The sequence below is a fragment of the Lissotriton vulgaris genome, chromosome 6, assembly GCF_964263255.1.
Source record: "Lissotriton vulgaris chromosome 6, aLisVul1.2, whole genome shotgun sequence".
Classification (NCBI taxonomy): domain Eukaryota; kingdom Metazoa; phylum Chordata; class Amphibia; order Caudata; family Salamandridae; genus Lissotriton; species Lissotriton vulgaris.
Genome location: NC_141694.1, coordinates 593,146,004 through 593,163,342, shown reverse-complemented (window position 1 = coordinate 593,163,342; position 17,339 = coordinate 593,146,004). Strand labels below are relative to the sequence as shown.

Here is a 17,339-nt window from a genome sequence, read left to right as displayed (position 1 = left end):
CTGATATGCAAGATAATGCCCGGGACTTAAAAGATCGCCTGGATGCTACTATCCCCTATGTGCCTCCGATGGGACATGGTAGCGTTCGACTGCAGGACACTACGCCACATCCTGTCCCCGATCACAGTGGGGAGCCTACCCAGGTGTGCTCAAGGGAATTGAGGGTGAGAGAGCCTGGTGGCGTTCCGGCGCGGATTGACAAGGCGGAGCAGCGGCCTGAGGACGGGGGGTTTGAGCTATGGCCGGGGCGCCGTCCCCGGACGCCATGTTTGGCTCTTCCTTTGTGTTCCACTGGTGACACTCGCAACTTTCTCCTGAAGCGGATGGCATTGCTTTGGCAGACTGACTTGAGTGGATTGAAACAATATGGTGTCCCCCTTTCTATCATTGTTGCTCGCATGACTTTGGTGTGGACAGGCTCTGCTGGGCGGCGTCGTACCCTGCTAGGATCGCTCCGTTTACCTCTCCAGTTCAAGATGGCCACTGTGCAACTGGACCACGTCGGTGCCCCAGATCGCAGGGGCCAGGGCTGAGGATGCTCTTTCTATCCTTAATTGCGGTAGAGTGTACTGTCGGGGCTGCAGGGAATAAACTTTGGAGTTGAATATTTGTTTTTCTATGGGTTGGGGATCCGGGGTTGGGCGGCCGAGGATTCACAAGCTGATTGTTTTGCATATTTGTATATGGCCCTCCTCCGTTCTTATGTGATATTTCTCTTTTTTCCCCCTTTTCTTTCTCTGCATTTCGGGTACTCTTTTGGGGCGACAGACACACTGCTGGGGGGGGGGGGGTAGGCCGTAGCCTCTGCATGCGTGTAGGGTGGGGGAAGGGGGGTGGGGTTTTTCTTTTGTCCGTTTTAGTTTCTATGGGCCTTCTTTTCTTTACTTTTGGTTTTCTTTTTCTTTTCTGTTTCTTTCTTGGGTCAGTGGGGTGGCTCGGTGCGCGGGGGGCGGCGACTGGCATGCAACATGTTTGATCTCACTATCCTGTCATATTCATCATGCCGCTAGTCTGACTACGTTTTCTGTTGCTTGGATTTCTTCTGGTTACGTTGCCCTCTTAGGTCATTGGTGGATTGTTGGAACGCTGATCCTTTTATTGCTTATATCTCGGACATATTAAAATTCAAAATTAACCTTCACTCCTCCTTTTTCTCGGTAGTGTGTAGATACCCAGTGCAACTTAGGCTGCTTGCTATTATGTGTGCAGACACTATCGAGTTATCGTATTGCTTGCTACCTTGCTTTATAATAGTCGTGGCCGGCCGGATGGTTGTAGGCCCATATTTGTTCTGCTTTTAATGTGCAATAAAGGTTTCAAAAAAATTTTTTTTTTAAAAAGAATGTTGTTTTTTACTTGAAAATTAAATCTGTAGTTGGGTTTTATTCGGATGGTTATTTTGCAGCTTAGGGTAAGAGACGTTCACTGCCAAAATAATCCCTCTGCTGGGCTGCCCTGTAAATCTACAAATGTATTTACTAGAACGACCTTCTTACTAAGGGGAACTTCAATCTCCCAATGGACCTCTTTGCAAACAAGACACGGTTTATTTTGAATACACTTCCTACGGATGGAAAAGTTGGTAAAACATTATGCAAAAATAAATCAAGAGGGTCAAAAATACAGTCATAAAGAAAATTAGATTTATTTACCAGTCACCACAAACGCTAGTTCTATTGATATTCTTAGTTTTATAATCTATTGCACACATGGTTACAGACAATGCCACAGATAATGTTTGCCTTTGATCGTGCCGCTACTTACAAACCAAATGAGAATAACACTTTATCTCCAAGTTTTTCAATTATTTCTTAATGATTATGTCCTAGCCGATGAGGATAACACAGTGAAAGTAAAGGAAGGTATTATAGACTACTCAGAGCTGAAAGATAAAGTTCTACTTAACCCACACACAAGTAGAGAAGGCTTCAATACGGGAATCACTATTAGAAATATCAGCTCACACAAATAAAATTATTTAAAAAATACATTGTGTGACTTTGAGAGAAAACGAGCATTTAGAAAGTGTGTGTACTAGCTCAGTCAAACCTGCTCACCGTCAAACTACTTTTTCAGCATGCCACCAGACCACCAAGCAAAGGGCAAAAGACTTTTGAGCAGCAAATATTTTGCCATTTGCTAGCAAATTATTTACAAACAAATGTAACAAACGACGAGCTAGGAGATTGTCTTCAAGGAACAGTGGATTCATGTCCACCATCTAACAGCCTCATATCTCACCACTCAACTCCATTATACACAAGCTGGCCTATTTACTCTCAGCATAATATATGTCCCCCCCAATTGCGTGCACCTCCTCCCCTTACACCACCCACTCCCCCCCCACTTCACTCTTTACCATCTACCCTATCTTCTCCTATTATTTTGCAAATCCATCATTTTGGCCCAATAGACCTTCCCCGCAGTCCTTATTGACAAGACTTCTCCTCTTGGCTTTAACCCCACCTTAGGTCTGATTGTATTAGCCATTAGGATTCAGCACTCTCCCGATTGTTATGCACCGTGATATAATGTAATACTATGTTGTTATAAGTTTATAATGATATGTTTACCGACAAAGAGGCAAGTCAGGGGTCATGTGGACCCTATATGTGAGCTTGATTCTTATTATACATGGAGGAAAATGTTAGTCTATTTAAAAAAAGAGGGGTTTTTTTGTACACCAGAAATGCTGAACTCGCACATTTGAAGGTGCTCTTATATCTGATAATGAAGAAAAAGGCAGCTCCATAAATTAAAAGATTTGCCTAAGTTCACACAATTTGAGACCAGTTTATGGGTGAAGTACATTACAGTTAGGTCGAGTAGATTATTCAATTTACTTGACCTGCAGGTCTAGTAAAGAAGTTATGATTTTTTTAGGCTTGTAAGCGGGTAACTAGAAAATACAGATGCCAGTGGAATTTTGGGAAGTAGGAAAATTAGTCATTCAGTTGGTGGTGGGATCCTTGCCATATTCAACTGGGAGGGCATATGTATTGGCTTGGTGTGAGTTTTTGGGTCCGGAGCTCACAGAAGGGGGCCAGGAGAGCTTTGGAGGCAGAAAGAAGATGTTCGACCAGCAGTTTTTGACAAAGCTCAGAGTAAGGTGAACGGAGAGCTCAGGAAACTTTGCAGAAAGCGCGAGAAAGGTAGAGTGAGCCACAGAGATGTGAAAGTCCATTTTTTCCGGGGAGATGGTGTACACTAGATAACAATGGAGATGGTTTTGTATCTTCTGCAGTGATGGGAGACGCTTGCAGCTGCGTTGAGTGTTCTATTATGAATGAACACAAATGGAGGGTTGGGGAGAAAAACACCTAGACAAGGGTTTTCTGAGTGGCGAATTGCCAGGAGGTTTGCATAGTTTAAGTGATTGTACTGGGCAGAAAAAAACAATTGGATGGTTGGGTAAGTTCATATTTGCAGAAAACAGGAAGTTGAGATAATAAAGTGTTATCAAGTAGATATAGTATAGGAAGTAAGGAAGAAGTCAGTGATGACCATCTGAGCTGGTTGGGGAGTTTTGAAGTGGTATTTAAGGGTAGGGGGAAATAGGTGAATGCCTATCTCTATAGTGAGGCGATTATAGTTCGTACGGCATGGGTTTTAGAGTTGAATTTGTAATATCCACCTGCTTCAATAAAGTGGTTTTGCTACGCTGTTGTCAGTGGTCTGTGCTACGCCCTCTCGCCCAATGAGATACAGAGAGAAACAATTTGCTTTCTCAAGCTCTAAAAAAAGGCAACCATTTTTAAAGAAAATGTGAAGAATATGTATGTGACGCTAAAAGAGCAAAGCTAGGAAGCAGAAGTGATGGTAAAATATGTTGCACTCTGTCTCCAGGGCAAACATAATAATAACTACGTACAGTAATGTTTTTCTCGTAGAACTGTGTGAATAGTTACATTAACAACTGTTGTATACACACCCAATTAAATTGTAAAAAGGTGCAGCGATTAAAATAGCTAAGGTGTTAAATCACAGCAGTAACTTATAAACAACCTCAAGTGAACAGGTTTGATTTTTTCCCGTGTACATGTACAACTGCAATTCTCGTGCGTATATTGATAAAGAGAACCGGAAAACTGAATAGTCCGTTCGCGTATAATATACGGAGCTACTAAAGTGCAAGAGTAAGCAAAGCACAGAAGCGCGTGCATTACAGAGAAACGTGCGTAAATATGCACCTGTCAACAAGGCATTGTATTTGACAAAGGTGTATCAGTTTTTCACATGGAAGAGTCAGAGTTTCAAGTACGGATTTCGCATTAAAGAATACTACACAACAGCATCACTGCAGACACCCTCCTTACATTGCTGTGGGAACACTTGCGCAAGATGCAAATATATTCGCCGCCCAGGAGACGCATTTACCATCACAATACAAACACGGTGCCCCCCTCACTCCGGCACAATTATTCTCTCATTTTGCATCTGTCTCTCTAATAGCGGACCCCCTGCTGTGCGACTCAGTTCACTTTACATCTTGGCAAGATGGAGAAATCTGAATGCCTACGAAGCAGGCACCTCACTGATGCCGTTCTGTTGTTCTCCCTGACTGGGGGCCAGCTATGCTACCACCAAGGATGGCACATGACTCCAATGTTTCCAACACGGGGAGGATGCGGCTCTCACAGTCCCCATACTCAATCCTATCTTCAGGATGCAATGAAGCACTTCCTGCCCTAAACCCTCAAAGCGCAATAAACTAGTTAAAAAAAGCGGCGACTGCTCCCTTAGACTCGGATCTGTTGACATCATGCCAATTCACTTAGGCAAGGGTCTCCCATCTAATGTGTCACTCACCTTTTGCAGCCATGGTTGCTCGGGATACTGCCTCAAAGGGTGAAACTGCCTAGTCTGCACGGGAAATGACGTCAGGCTGACAGTTGTATTGACGCAGCCACTAGTCGTAGTTTAGGCGAAGGGCCCGCCCAGTGGGCGTCTTCTGACACGTCGCGGCCAGGCGGTAGCAGCATTGAAGACGACTAGACCGTTTCAGAGACGCTGCCCAAAACAAGGCGTCGCTCGCGTACCGTTGCTGGAAAGTGTTCCGTAGATACCAAGGAAGTACACAGAGTGTGAAGTTTTTTTTCTGTGTGTGTGTGCCTTCTGCAGGTGTGCAATCAGGCCCCCAACTTCAGAGAAGAGAGGGGGGGAGGGCGGGCAGGCTTGGTATGGAGGTGCCAACAGGTCAACAAAACAAGCATTGACAATAGGTACTCGCCTATGAAGAACTATAGGCTTTTTATGTTTTATTTCTTTGTTGAATGCATTTTTATATAGCGCAGATTTACCCGAAGGTGTCAGAGCTCTGTACAATACAACCAGTTACGTTACATGAGAGAAATGTTACAAAATAGAACGTTACAAATATAAACAGGTAACTAGAAGATGTGGGATAAAACCATAAAAGGCAAGAACACAATATCAAACACAGCAAGCAAGGGTGAGGAATGTACAAGAAAAAATTACAAATTTACAATGATGAACGAACTTCCTAGAGGGGTCTGAGAAAGAAGGTATTAGTTCTGTAAGTGTCTTTGGAAGAGAAGAGATTTAAGGTCAGCTTTGAAGATCCGGATAGAGGTGGTGGCATTTGATAGTGTCGATCGGAATCTTCTATGGGCAAAGCTGAGAGCATGGAACATACCAGAGAGCATATTAAGGGTCTGCTGTTATTCTACTCTGACACCTGGACACAATCAACCTGGGGGACGGTTCACTATTATCAAGAAAAGTCCATACAACAACCGGCTTAAAACAGGGATGCGTCCTGGCTCCACATTTATTCAATTTATTTATTTCAGACCTCTCAGGTAAACTAAACAACTGCAATTCTCACTCGCCGAAACTTGGCAACTTACAAATTACACATCTGGCATACGCCGACGACATTGTGCTTATGAGCCTAACTAAAGTTGGTTTGTCCAGATTACTAACAGAACTATCAGAATTCCTGTCCGCGAATAACCTTGCTCTCAACCTGTCCAAAACAAAAACAATGTTAATCACCAATCGACGATCAGCACATCTTAATATCATGCTGGAAGGAAAACACCTGGAAAGCTCGAGAGTGGGACTTGCTTCTGGGAGTCCGCCCTGCTCGCTACTGGAGTAGCTGGGAGCTGTGTCCTGTGGGCTGAATTTCTGCCGTTTTCCGTGGGCTTGGCCGCAGAGGAGGTGAGAGGCACGGCGAGCGGGACTGCGAGGACCAGCATTCCTGCAGAACACCGCCAGCTGGTTCCTCTTCCCGCCCGCGCCGCGCCCCCTCCCAGTGCCACGCCCCCCTGTCATATTTAGGAGCCCCTGGTCACGCGCAACGCGGGACGCGCGCGGGGCGGTCCCCGGGGCGAAGACCGGGCAAAGAGCGGGCCGTTTTAGGCCGTTAGAGGCCGGCAGAGACCGGACCGGGCCCCTCCTCTAACGTTGTCCCTGTCCCAAGGCTCTTCTCCTTACTTCATCAGCCTACGGTTTTGACTGTTTCTCTCGCCATGGCTACTAGAGTATCCAGGAGCAAGGCTGCCCAACAGTGCTCTAGTACACTGGAAAAATTCTTTCCGAAGGCCAGTGCTGCGGCTAGCAAAGGTCACACAGTTTCAGATACTCTCCTTGAGGTGAACTTAGAAAACGCGTCAGTGTCAGTGGACCCCTCGGACTCTTCTTCCATCGATGTTAGTACTCCAATACCCCTTGACGCCACCCATTTATCTCATGGATAGCATTGACCAGACAATCGAGTCAGTCCTCCAACAACTTAGGACCCCGTCTAATCTACTGAGGGATAGTGAGCCTTTGCGCCCCTCGGGGGTGGTGGAGACCACTCCGTATATGAACTGTGCGGAAATGACTAAGGCGCAGGATGAAGGGCAAGTTGCAGCGCTAACGGATCCCGTAGGCAGTAGAGTGGACCATCCTCCGAAAAGGAAAAGGTCAGGAAGCTTAGAGGGGCAAAAAGGGCCAAAGTGGATAAAACCAACCCAACACTAGATGATAGCTCAGACATTTCAGCTTCTCCTGTGGTCACTTCCCCGGGAATTGGGTCTGATCAACCAGACTCGCCGTTAGCCACAGTGGTACCTGGGTGTTCTGGGCCGTTCATATTTGGTGGAAATCCTCCCATTACGTCAGAGGCTCTAATTGGCTCATTTAGGGACATTCTTAGGAGCCTGTTGGAACCCCTGTCTGCAAAACTGGACTCCATAGCTGCTAGACTCAGGGCTATAGAAAACGCACATAACAGAAATAGTCCTAGTAGGGGGTTGGGCCCAAATGCACAGACGGCTCCCCGGGAATCTGTAGGGAATAGACCATCTACTGCTGGAACAAGCATACAGGCCCCGGCTGGGGCACAACATAGTATCACAGGCAGTCATGCTCCCCCACTGCCCTCTTCACAATCGTCTAGGCCCCCTGTCCCTGCACCTAGAAGATCTAAGTAACCGACACTACCCCATCCAACGAGTGGGGGGCGAGTTAACAATGAACATACTGGTCGCCCCATTAGCCCCAACACTAGGCGCAGGGCGGTCAATCTGCCCCCTGAGGCTGTGCCTTACACAGCGATTATGGTGGGAGTTCCTGAGCTCACTGGCGGAGTCACCCCCAAAAACAGGGTAGAGGACTGTATCATAATTAGTTTTAAAAGCCCACTGGTTGCCCCTTACATTTGTAACTGGCTGGTAAGGCCGGATAAGTCCAACATAGAATTAGTGTCCCTCTCATACTTCTACCCAAATGTTTCCAATCTAGTTGTGGGGAGGGAACAGAGTTGGACCAGAGTGGGCTTCGCTGTAGATGGTTCACGGTACAGACCCAAGTACAACACACTTCCCGCTCATGGCAATTTTGTCCATCAGAATACATTCTCCTGCCTGGACCAAGTAGATTGACCAAAAAGGGGAGACTCACCACAACACCTAGTAACTTCTGCCTATGGGTTTACACTCAGGGGGGAAGGCACATCTGTTCCCGTAATTGAAAAAAGGTCCCTGGCCCCTGTAAATGAGGGGGGGGACCGCCCTGGGAAGCATACAAGTTTTAGTTGAGGATCCACCAAGCACAACAACTGCTCCTACAACGCAATTGGTGGAGCTTGTTGAATTACCCACCCCGTCGCCAATTACTACTGGTTTGGGTGACCCGGGTAATTCTGCACATGACATCCCGCCTGCATTAAGTGAAGCAGGTCCACAATCCCAAGGTCCATGCCTGTCTATTCTTTCCTGGAATGTAGCTGGCATCTCAAGTAAGGTGGGCACCCCGGAGTGGGAAACCCTGGTTAGTAAAAGTGACATTCTCCTTTTCCAGGAGACATGGGCAAGGGCACCACAGCATAGGAAGGGATATGACATTTTTGAAATCCCGGCAAAGTCGAATGGGAGGGGGAGACCCTCGGGCGGTTTAGCAATCTGGGTGGCGAGCCACATTGGGTGTCAGGTGGAAAGGATGGACACACTCTCACAGGACATTCAGTGTGTGATCCTCAGATGGCCTGGTAAAAGTACATGGGCTATTGTCAACGTCTACTCACGACCAGTCGCTGTGGGCAAGGAATCCCCAACCCTAGTTGATCTTTCATCTTTTCTAGGGCAACTGCCAGGTGACCTGAAAATAGTGATGGGAGGGGATTTTAACTGCCATTTTGAACCCCTGGAAGGTCTAATGGAGGGTGCCTTCACTGCCGAGGATGACCACTGGGGAGTTCCACCTTCCACCTCACCTCATCCCAAAGCTTGGTCTCCGCTGGCAGTACAACTTACCTCTCTCACTCTGAACTTTGCACTGAGGGCGTGTAACGGACGCACCCCTTCTGACACTCCTTCGGTGTGCACTTTTAACAAAAAGGGCCATGAGTCAAGGTTGGACTACATATTTATAGATATTTCCCTGTGGCCCAAAGTTCAAGATTTTAGAGTGATCCCGAGGACAGACAGCGACCACAATTCCCTTCTGTTGGAGATTCAGCACCCTGCCCCTGCTGTAGGGCTGCTAACTACCGATTCCGGAGTCGACCAGGGAGACATACTACTCACTACAAATAGGCACCGGGTGAAATGGGGGAAGCTAGTTGACAAAGAAGAAGCTATAAATAACCTCTATGGCATAGCACTCCCCAGGTTCCAGGAGGTGGATGCTCTCATTAATCAACCAAGACCCTCTGACTACAATGAGAGACCATTTGGCATTCACCAGGCCTTAGTGAGGGACCTTGCAGATGTCTTCAATCCGGCGCTGCCCACCAGAAGGAAAAAGACTCGCGCCCCGACTTGGTATACCTCCACCTGCAGGAAAACTAAGTCTGAGCTACTTTCCGCAATTAAAGAGGGTAGTGACAAGGTGAAGGTTGCAGCCCTTAGGAGGGGGTACAAGCTAGCACTGGCCAACGCAAGGGCAGAGGGGGATTGGAACCACTGGCATGAACTGACTGAAGCCCTCAAATCCAAAGACTCTAGAAAATTTTGGGCTCTGGTAAATAATGGGACAGGGGATCTGTCATCCGCAGTAGAACCCAATATTGCCCCCTCTATCTGGGAGGCTCACTTTGGGACACTATATCAAGAAACCACTCTCTGGCCTGAAGGGATGGTGGTGGAGTCCCCCTGTCCTCCAGATGTGGCCCTGGAATTTTCCTTGGGGGAGGTGAAGTTAGCACTGGAGCGCTTAGCGCTGGGGAAGGCACCGGGGTTGGATAAGCTACCCGGTGATATGTTCAGATACCACCCTGACATCTGGGGCCCGTACTTTCTTGTTCTTTTTAATGCTATATTGGGAGGTATGGCGGTCCCTTCCTCTTGGCTAGGGGCTGAAATAGTCCCGATTTACAAGAAAGGGTCCCCCTTGAGTCCGGAAAACTATAGGCCTATTAGCCTGATAGATGTTCCCCAAAAGCTTTTTGCGCGCCTCATTTTGAACCATCTATTAGACTGGGTGGAGGAAAATGACATCATGAGTCCCCTGCAGGCTGGCTTCAGGAAAAACACGTCGACCATGGACCAGATCTTCCACCTCGTTCTCCTCTACTGGAAGACGGTGAGGATCGAGGGGGGGAGATTGTACATGGTCTTCGTGGATCTGAGGTCAGCCTTTGACCTAGTCCCGCGCAGGAAACTGTGGGAGGTGCTGGAAAAGTTAGGAATTCCCCCCCAGCTACTTAACATCTTAGCCAGGCTGCATGAGAACAACTATGCACAAGTCAGGTGTGGGAGAGATGGCAAACTTTCATCCAGGTTTCCTGTCCGTCGAGGCGTGAGGCAGGGCTGTGTCTTGGTACCGACCCTGTTTTGTTTATTCATCAATAACGTCATCTCACACCTGGAAAACGTCAAGGACAACAACGCCCCCTGTTTGGCAGGTAGGAAGGTACCGGCAATCATGTTTGCCGATGATACCCTCCTCCTTTCAAAATCCCCCATGGGGATCCAGAGGATCCTGGATGGATTTGGTCTTTTCTGCCATCAGCATGGGTTGGAGGTGAATACAGAAAAGACCAAGTTCATGATCTTCAACCCACCAGCTAAAACTAGGCCCAATCCCACCCTGGGGACCGCCAGCCTTGAGAGGGTGTCCACCTTCATATATCTGGGGGTAACACTGCAGGAAAATTTATCATGGGACCGCCAGATAGTACGATCTAGGGCCAAACTGTCCCAACTGTCGGGCGCAATTCTGAAAGTGGCTAATACTTCTTCCTTCAAGCCCATAAGTCCGGCCCTTGAAACTTACAAGACCCAGGCCAAGGCTGCGGCCATGTATGGCAGTGAGCTATGGGGGTTTAAAGCGGTGAAGGACTTATCAACAGTTGAAAATAGTTTCTTAAGGCGCCTTCTAGCCCTTCCACGTGCCACGCCACTTCAGCCTCTGAGAATGGACATGGGTCTCCCCCCTATTGCAGAGGAGCTTGTGTCAAAGCCAGTGAAGTTCTGGCACAGGCTCTGGTCCACGGACGAACTTCATCATTATAGGGAGGATCTTACCCATGTCATGAGTTTAAACTGCAGTGGCAAAATCCCCTGGCTCACCTTTGTGAAAAATGAACTGTCTGCCATCAATCTCCGCGACCTGTGGGAGGACCCCGTGCGAGGCTGCCAAACAATCTCGCGCAAAGCCCTGGCACAAATCTACAAAGCCAGGTCCCTTGCTCACTTGATGGACGCTCAAAATAGCGGCACCCTAACCTCGCGATTTTTAGAATCCAAAAATTCATATGCTTTTGAACCTTTTATGGATTTTATCTTTCCCATCCTGGCGAGGAAACTGTATGTTCAATGGAGGCTTGGCACACTCCCCATTAACTCATACACCTGCAAGTGGACAAATGGGGGCGATAAAACATGTCCCTGCTGCAACAACCATGTGGAAGATGACCCCCACATCTTGTTTGTGTGCCCTGCATACCAAAGGCCCAGAAAATACTGGATAGCGCCGCTATGTAAGAACCTGGGGTTCAGAGAGTATGCACAGGCATACAGGATTTTGAAAACCAGCACCCTGGGCCACATTGTGTTCGCTGTTTCCAAATTTCTTATGGCCATATGGTTGATCAGAAAGAAAAGATCCTCTGAAGCCCCCTGAACTTTTTAATGCAATTTTAAATCACTCCTCGCTGGGAGAGCGGACTCTATTTAAATGTATTTTAAAATAATGTATTTTAATGTCTGTAATGATTGCATTGCATCTTTTATGGTCTATATGGCCGAAATAAAGAATTATTGGAATTGGTATCAAGTTATAAATATCTAGGATTTTATATCAACGACAGATGTACCCTAAAAGCTCAGAAAAACTATATGACGCAAAGAGCTGGAGCTTTAATATTTGCACTTAGCACTCTGTCAAAAAAACTGGAAGGCCCCTCGTTCAAACCACTACTGACAGGGATTGCCAGCAAAGTACTTCCAACCTTAGCATATGCTAGTGTAGCAATGCAGGGTAAGAACGCTATTATTCTAAACAACCTGATTACAAAAACCTATAAAAAGGTTCTCCAACTTCCTAGCTCAGTCTCACCAGCTCAGATGCGCCTAGAATTTGGCCTCATGAATGAAACACTGGGAAGACTCTACAAGCATCAGGGTATGGTACTGAATTAAGATGAATGCTACTGATAATAATCTTAATACATTTTTATGCCAGGAACTGGAATTACAAAAAAACTCGGAAACTAACAAATACTTGACTTGCGCTCTGGAGCAAACATGCACTGCTAATCTGTGGGACAAAAACTTGCCATTCATCTTCTTTAAACAGGCATTAAATAAGGCGGCCAAATTTCATTCGTTGATTACTGACAAAGCCATTTTTTTAGACCGCTCCCATTCTTGGACTGTGATCAACGGCTACAAAAAAACTTACCCCGGCTGCCTACTTAGACACAACCTATTCCGTCTTTATAAAAGAAAAAGCTGATGGCTCTGAGATTCGGTAAATACCCAACCTTGGCTGACGAACCTGCCTGGAAACACTACGATACAGTTGTCTGTTGCCTCTGTGGCACCACAAAAGAAGATATAATTCATATTACATGTCATTGCAAGAATCTGAGCCGGGAGCGCACGCTCTTTTTAAAGAACATTTTTCGGGTCAAGAGACTATGCACCTGCAGGACTGCTGTTATTGGTGGTTTGGATTCAACAGCACCTATAATTAACTGCAAACTGATAAAGTTCTTGATAGCCTTTGATAAATGCTTGAAAGCAACTGGTCATGCTTATATTTAATGAGGCCTCTTATCATTATTAACTTTTCTCTTTTATACTGCTAGCTGATAACGTTTTTGATGGCCTTAGAACAACGCTTGAAAGCAATTGGTCATCCCCATATTCAATAAGACCATCATTTTATCTCAAACTTTTCTGTTTTAAACTGTATTTTGATGAATTTTACTTTCTCTTTTAATATTGGATACTTACTGTAAAGGATATTTGTTATGGTTTTAATTAACTAAACAATAAAGTTTACTTACTTACTTTACTTACTAGGTGGTGGCACGGAGCAATGGAGGAAGCGAGTTCCAGATTCTCACCGCATTACCTGAGAACGATTGAGCCATCGATCTTTCCCTTTTGAAGGAGGGGGGCTCAAGCAGAAACGCTTCCGCATACCCAGAAGGTCTCGAGCCTCCAGACATTTTCAGTTTATTCACCAGGTAATGAGGGGAGGAAGTGTGCAAGGCTTTGTGGGTGATGCAGGTAGATTTGTAAATAGATCTTGCTTCGATGGGAAGCCATCGAAGAGAAGACATGATAGGAGTGATGTGGTCACTTCGTTTTGACCCTGAAATAAAGCAAGCTGCTGAATGGAGGACGGATTTGAGTGGGGAGAGGTGAGATTTGGTGAGGCCACTCAGAAGAGAAATGCAGTAATCCAGTCGAGAGAGAACTAGCGATTGGACCAAGATTTTTAGATCTTTTAGAACCAACGGATCCCCCACAGAAGGCGCAGCTGGTAACGTGCGTTCTTAGCAATGGAGTTGATGTGGGAGATTAGGTTAAGTCTTTTGTCAAGTATACACCTAGGGATTTAGCGCTGTCGACAATGATGGGTTTATTGTTGAATAACTTCAGCTCATCCATCCAGGATGAACAGGAGGAGGGGAGAGAGAGATAGATAGGAGGAGGAATTCAGTTTTGGAGGGATTGAGAATGAGTTGGTGAACTAACATCCAGTTGTGAATAGAGCTGAGAATAAAGTTGAGTAATGAGAGATCGTGTGCCGGAGACACCTTGAGGTAGATTTGAGTGTCATCCGCATAGAGATGGTAGTGGATCCCAGATTTACTTAGGAGGGTCCCTAATGGTTCCAGATAGAGATTAAACAAAGTGGGTGCAAGGATAGAACCTTGAGGGACGCCTTGACCTACTGCCAATGGAGACGAAAGTCTATTTGCTATCTTGATTATTTGGGATCTGTCCGAGAGGAATGAGGCAATCCATTTAAGCACTGTGCCTTCCACTCCCATTCTCTGTTGAAGAGTGTTAAGGTGGGTGTTGTGATCAGCAGTGTTAAAGGCTGCAGAGAGGTCAAGAAGAATCAGAAGGCACGAATCCCCAGAATCGAGTATGTGCAGCGCATCATCAATCACTTGCATCAATCACTTGCAGCAGGGCTGTTTCAGTGCTGCAATTTTGAATGAAGCCAGACTGGAACATGTCAAGGAGATTATTGTCCATAATATGTAGCGAAAGTTGTTTCGCCACACACTTTTCTGTGATTTTCGAAAGAAAAAGGAGGTTGGTGATGGGTTGGAAGTTGTTGAGGTCGTTCGCATCTGCGGAGGTTTTTTTTGTAGAAGAGGGGTAACCTATCCTGTTTTGAGGGCAGCAGGAAGGGAGCCTTAACAGAGGAAGAGATTAACTAGCCCAGTCCAGTAAGAGAGAGTATTGGTGTAGAAATTAATGTTGATGACACTAGGGATGGGGTCAGAAGAATGGTTGGAGGGTTTTGGTTTTGAGGATGCATTTGAGGAGGTCATCTTCCCAGATGGCGGCAAAGTTCTGCCAAGTGACTAAGGATTTTCGCTTCTCAATGGGGGTGGGGTGGGTGACCTGATCCACCAGTGATTTGACCTTTTCATCAAAGAATATAGCAAATTCTGCTGCTTTCTTTGAAGAATCCTCAGGCTTGATGGTTTGGGGAGAGCAGTTTGGGTTTTTGATGAGGTCAAAATGTTTTTTGGGTCTGTTTTTGGCTAAGTCAAGGAGGGATCTGAAATGTGATGCTTTTTCATGGAAGATGTGCTTGTGATATTTGGATCTTGCTGAACGTAAATGAGAGAGATTGGAGGTGGATGAAGATTGTTTCTCCAAGATTCTAAGGTTCTTCCTTTCATCATAGAGAGCTTTATTGAACCAAGGTGCTGAGGGGGTGGGTCTTTTCCTTTTGCTTTTGAGTGGAGTGACATTATCGATTTCGACTGCTAGGACTGAGAGGCAATTGGAGGTGAGATCATTGACATCCACGTTAGGGTGTAGTCTAGGAAGCGAACGCATAGCAGAATCACATAGAGTGTCAAGAACAAGGTTTTTAGTGTTGCGGAACCAGGTAGAAGCCCTTTAAGGTTGACCGTGAGTTATAACGTGCGATAGGTGAAAACAGAAGGGAATGAGGAAGTGGTCTGACCAGTCTACATGGATAGGGGTAGCAATAATAAGCAGGTCTGCTTTAGATATAACAAGGTCCAGAATTGAGCCCTTAGAGTGTGTAATGTCCGAGTAGTGTTGGAAAAGATCATTGGCTGAGAGAAAGGTGGCAAGCGTGTTGGCAGCTGAGTCTTCCAAAGAGCCCCAGTGGAGATTGAAGTCGCCCAGGAAAATCTGTCTGTCTCTTTGAGAATATTGGTCACTGATAAAGTTGGTGAGTTCCTCCAAAAAGGAAGAGCAGTTACCAGGCGGGTGGTAGATGACATGAAACCTGAAGGGTGAGCTGTGATGTACTTGAAGTTCTAGGGATAGGCATTCAAATGTACAGAAGAAGATGGTAGGGAAGGCTTTAATTTGAAGGGAGTTTCTGAAGATGATAGGGATTCCCTGCCTAAACGCCGCGCTTCGCGCACTTGCTTGTGAAACCTCGGACCCAGCCTCCCTGTGACACCACGCCTCGCCGGACCCGCTCCGCGGGTCCCGCTTCGTGGTGTGTGGCCTCAGCGCACCTCTGGGGCAATTCTATTGACTTTGACACCGGCAGGGCTGCGAGGGTAGAGCGGAGGACTCCAGTGTCCAGGAGTCTCCGCGCGCCCGTTTTCAGCTGGGCTCCTCTCCCTGCCGGCCACGCCCCCATCACTTGAAGATTTAACGGGCTGACAAGGGCTGCACAGGTGGATTCCCTGCCTAAACGCCGCGTTTCGCGCACTTGCTTGTGAAACCTCGGACCCAGCCTCCCTGTGACACCACGCCTCGCCGGACCCGCTCCGCGGGTCCCGCTTTGTGGTGTGTGGCCTCAGCGCACCTCTGGGGCAATTCTATTGACTTTGACACCGGCAGGGCTGCGAGGGTAGAGCGGAGGACTCCAGTGTCCAGGAGTCTCCGCGCGCCCGTTTTCAGCTGGGCTCCTCTCCCTGCCGGCCACGCCCCCATCACTTGAAGATTTAACGGGCTGACAAGGGCTGCACAGGTGGATTCCCTGCCTAAACGCCGCGCTTCGCGCACTTGCTTGTGAAACCTCGGACCCAGCCTCCCTGTGACACCACGCCTCGCCGGACCCGCTCCGCGGGTCCCGCTTCGTGGTGTGTGGCCTCAGCGCACCTCTGGGGCAATTCTATTGACTTTGACACCGGCAGGGCTGCGAGGGTAGAGCGGAGGACTCCAGTGTCCAGGAGTCTCCGCGCGCCCGTTTTCAGCTGGGCTCCTCTCCCTGCCGGCAACGCCCCATCGGCGTAACATTTAAAAGGAGGCATCTGACCCGCTGCGCGGGAGCGCGCGGGAGCGACCGGGAGAAGCCCGGGACAAGGGCGGGGCCGTCTGTGGCCGTCCGGGGCCGAGGGAGGCCGGGCTGGGCCCACTCCCTGAAACTTTGTAAAAACTTTGAATCTGGTTATGCCTTCGTCACCCCCGTGCGAAACCCCACTAAGGGAGGGGGCTTCTAGTACTGGGACGTTGGATAATTATTTTAAACCTTCTAAGGGAGAGGTGGCCAAAGAGACCTCATTAGAGAAACGTAGGGCGGAGCGCAGGCGCTCCATTGAATCTATGAAAAATAGATCTCTGACAGATATCGTCCCCTACCCAATTTCCCAAGACGAAGCTACGCTCCTTGATACCCCAAACCCACTGACCCTTGAGGACTTTCCTCTTTTATTAAGGGAAATCCCCTGTCCCTCAGGAGCGGCGTCTGGAATCCAACCGGCCCTAGTAGTTGATACTCAACTTGTTACCTCAGTCAGCCTTCTAGATCAACTCTCTCCCCCGCAAATGGTTAAGAAGAAGTTAAAACCTACTGTTGCTGTTGAGGTGCATGGGCCTCCGCCCAGCAAACGAACTAAGAAATCATTAGGGGGTGGGGGAAAACCCAAGTTGTCTCACCTCGAGTTTGGCAAGAAACATGCCAACCCACTCTTGCCAGGGAAGGTGGGTGAGAAAGTCCCCACTGTCTTATTTACAAAGGTTCCACGCCCTACTTCAGAGGCTACCGACATGAACCTAGAGGCCAATCCTTCAGCTAAAAATCCCCCACCCTTATCCTTAGAGAGTATTGAAACCCTATTCCGCTCTATCCTACAGCCCATTAGTGCTAGCTTAGAAAAAGTGGAGAGTAGGCTCACTTCACTAGAAGCATCTCTTACTACTCTGAACACCATAGTAAGTAAGCAAGTGGGACCTCAACTCCCGGCAGGGGACCAT

At 47.4% G+C, this 17,339-nt stretch overlaps 1 protein-coding gene across 1 annotated transcript in view; it reads right to left on the bottom strand.

The window, feature by feature from the left end:
* SLC35A1 (solute carrier family 35 member A1) overlaps positions 1 to 5,058 on the bottom strand; it is a 259,775-nt gene extending 254,717 nt beyond the window's left edge. The window contains exon 1 of the mRNA XM_086926597.1: positions 4,810 to 5,058. Coding sequence (XP_086782723.1) covers positions 4,810 to 4,822 — 13 coding nt within the window. The 5' untranslated portion in view covers positions 4,823 to 5,058. The remainder of the gene's footprint in view (positions 1 to 4,809) is intronic.
* Positions 5,059 to 17,339: the final 12,281 nt, after the last annotated feature.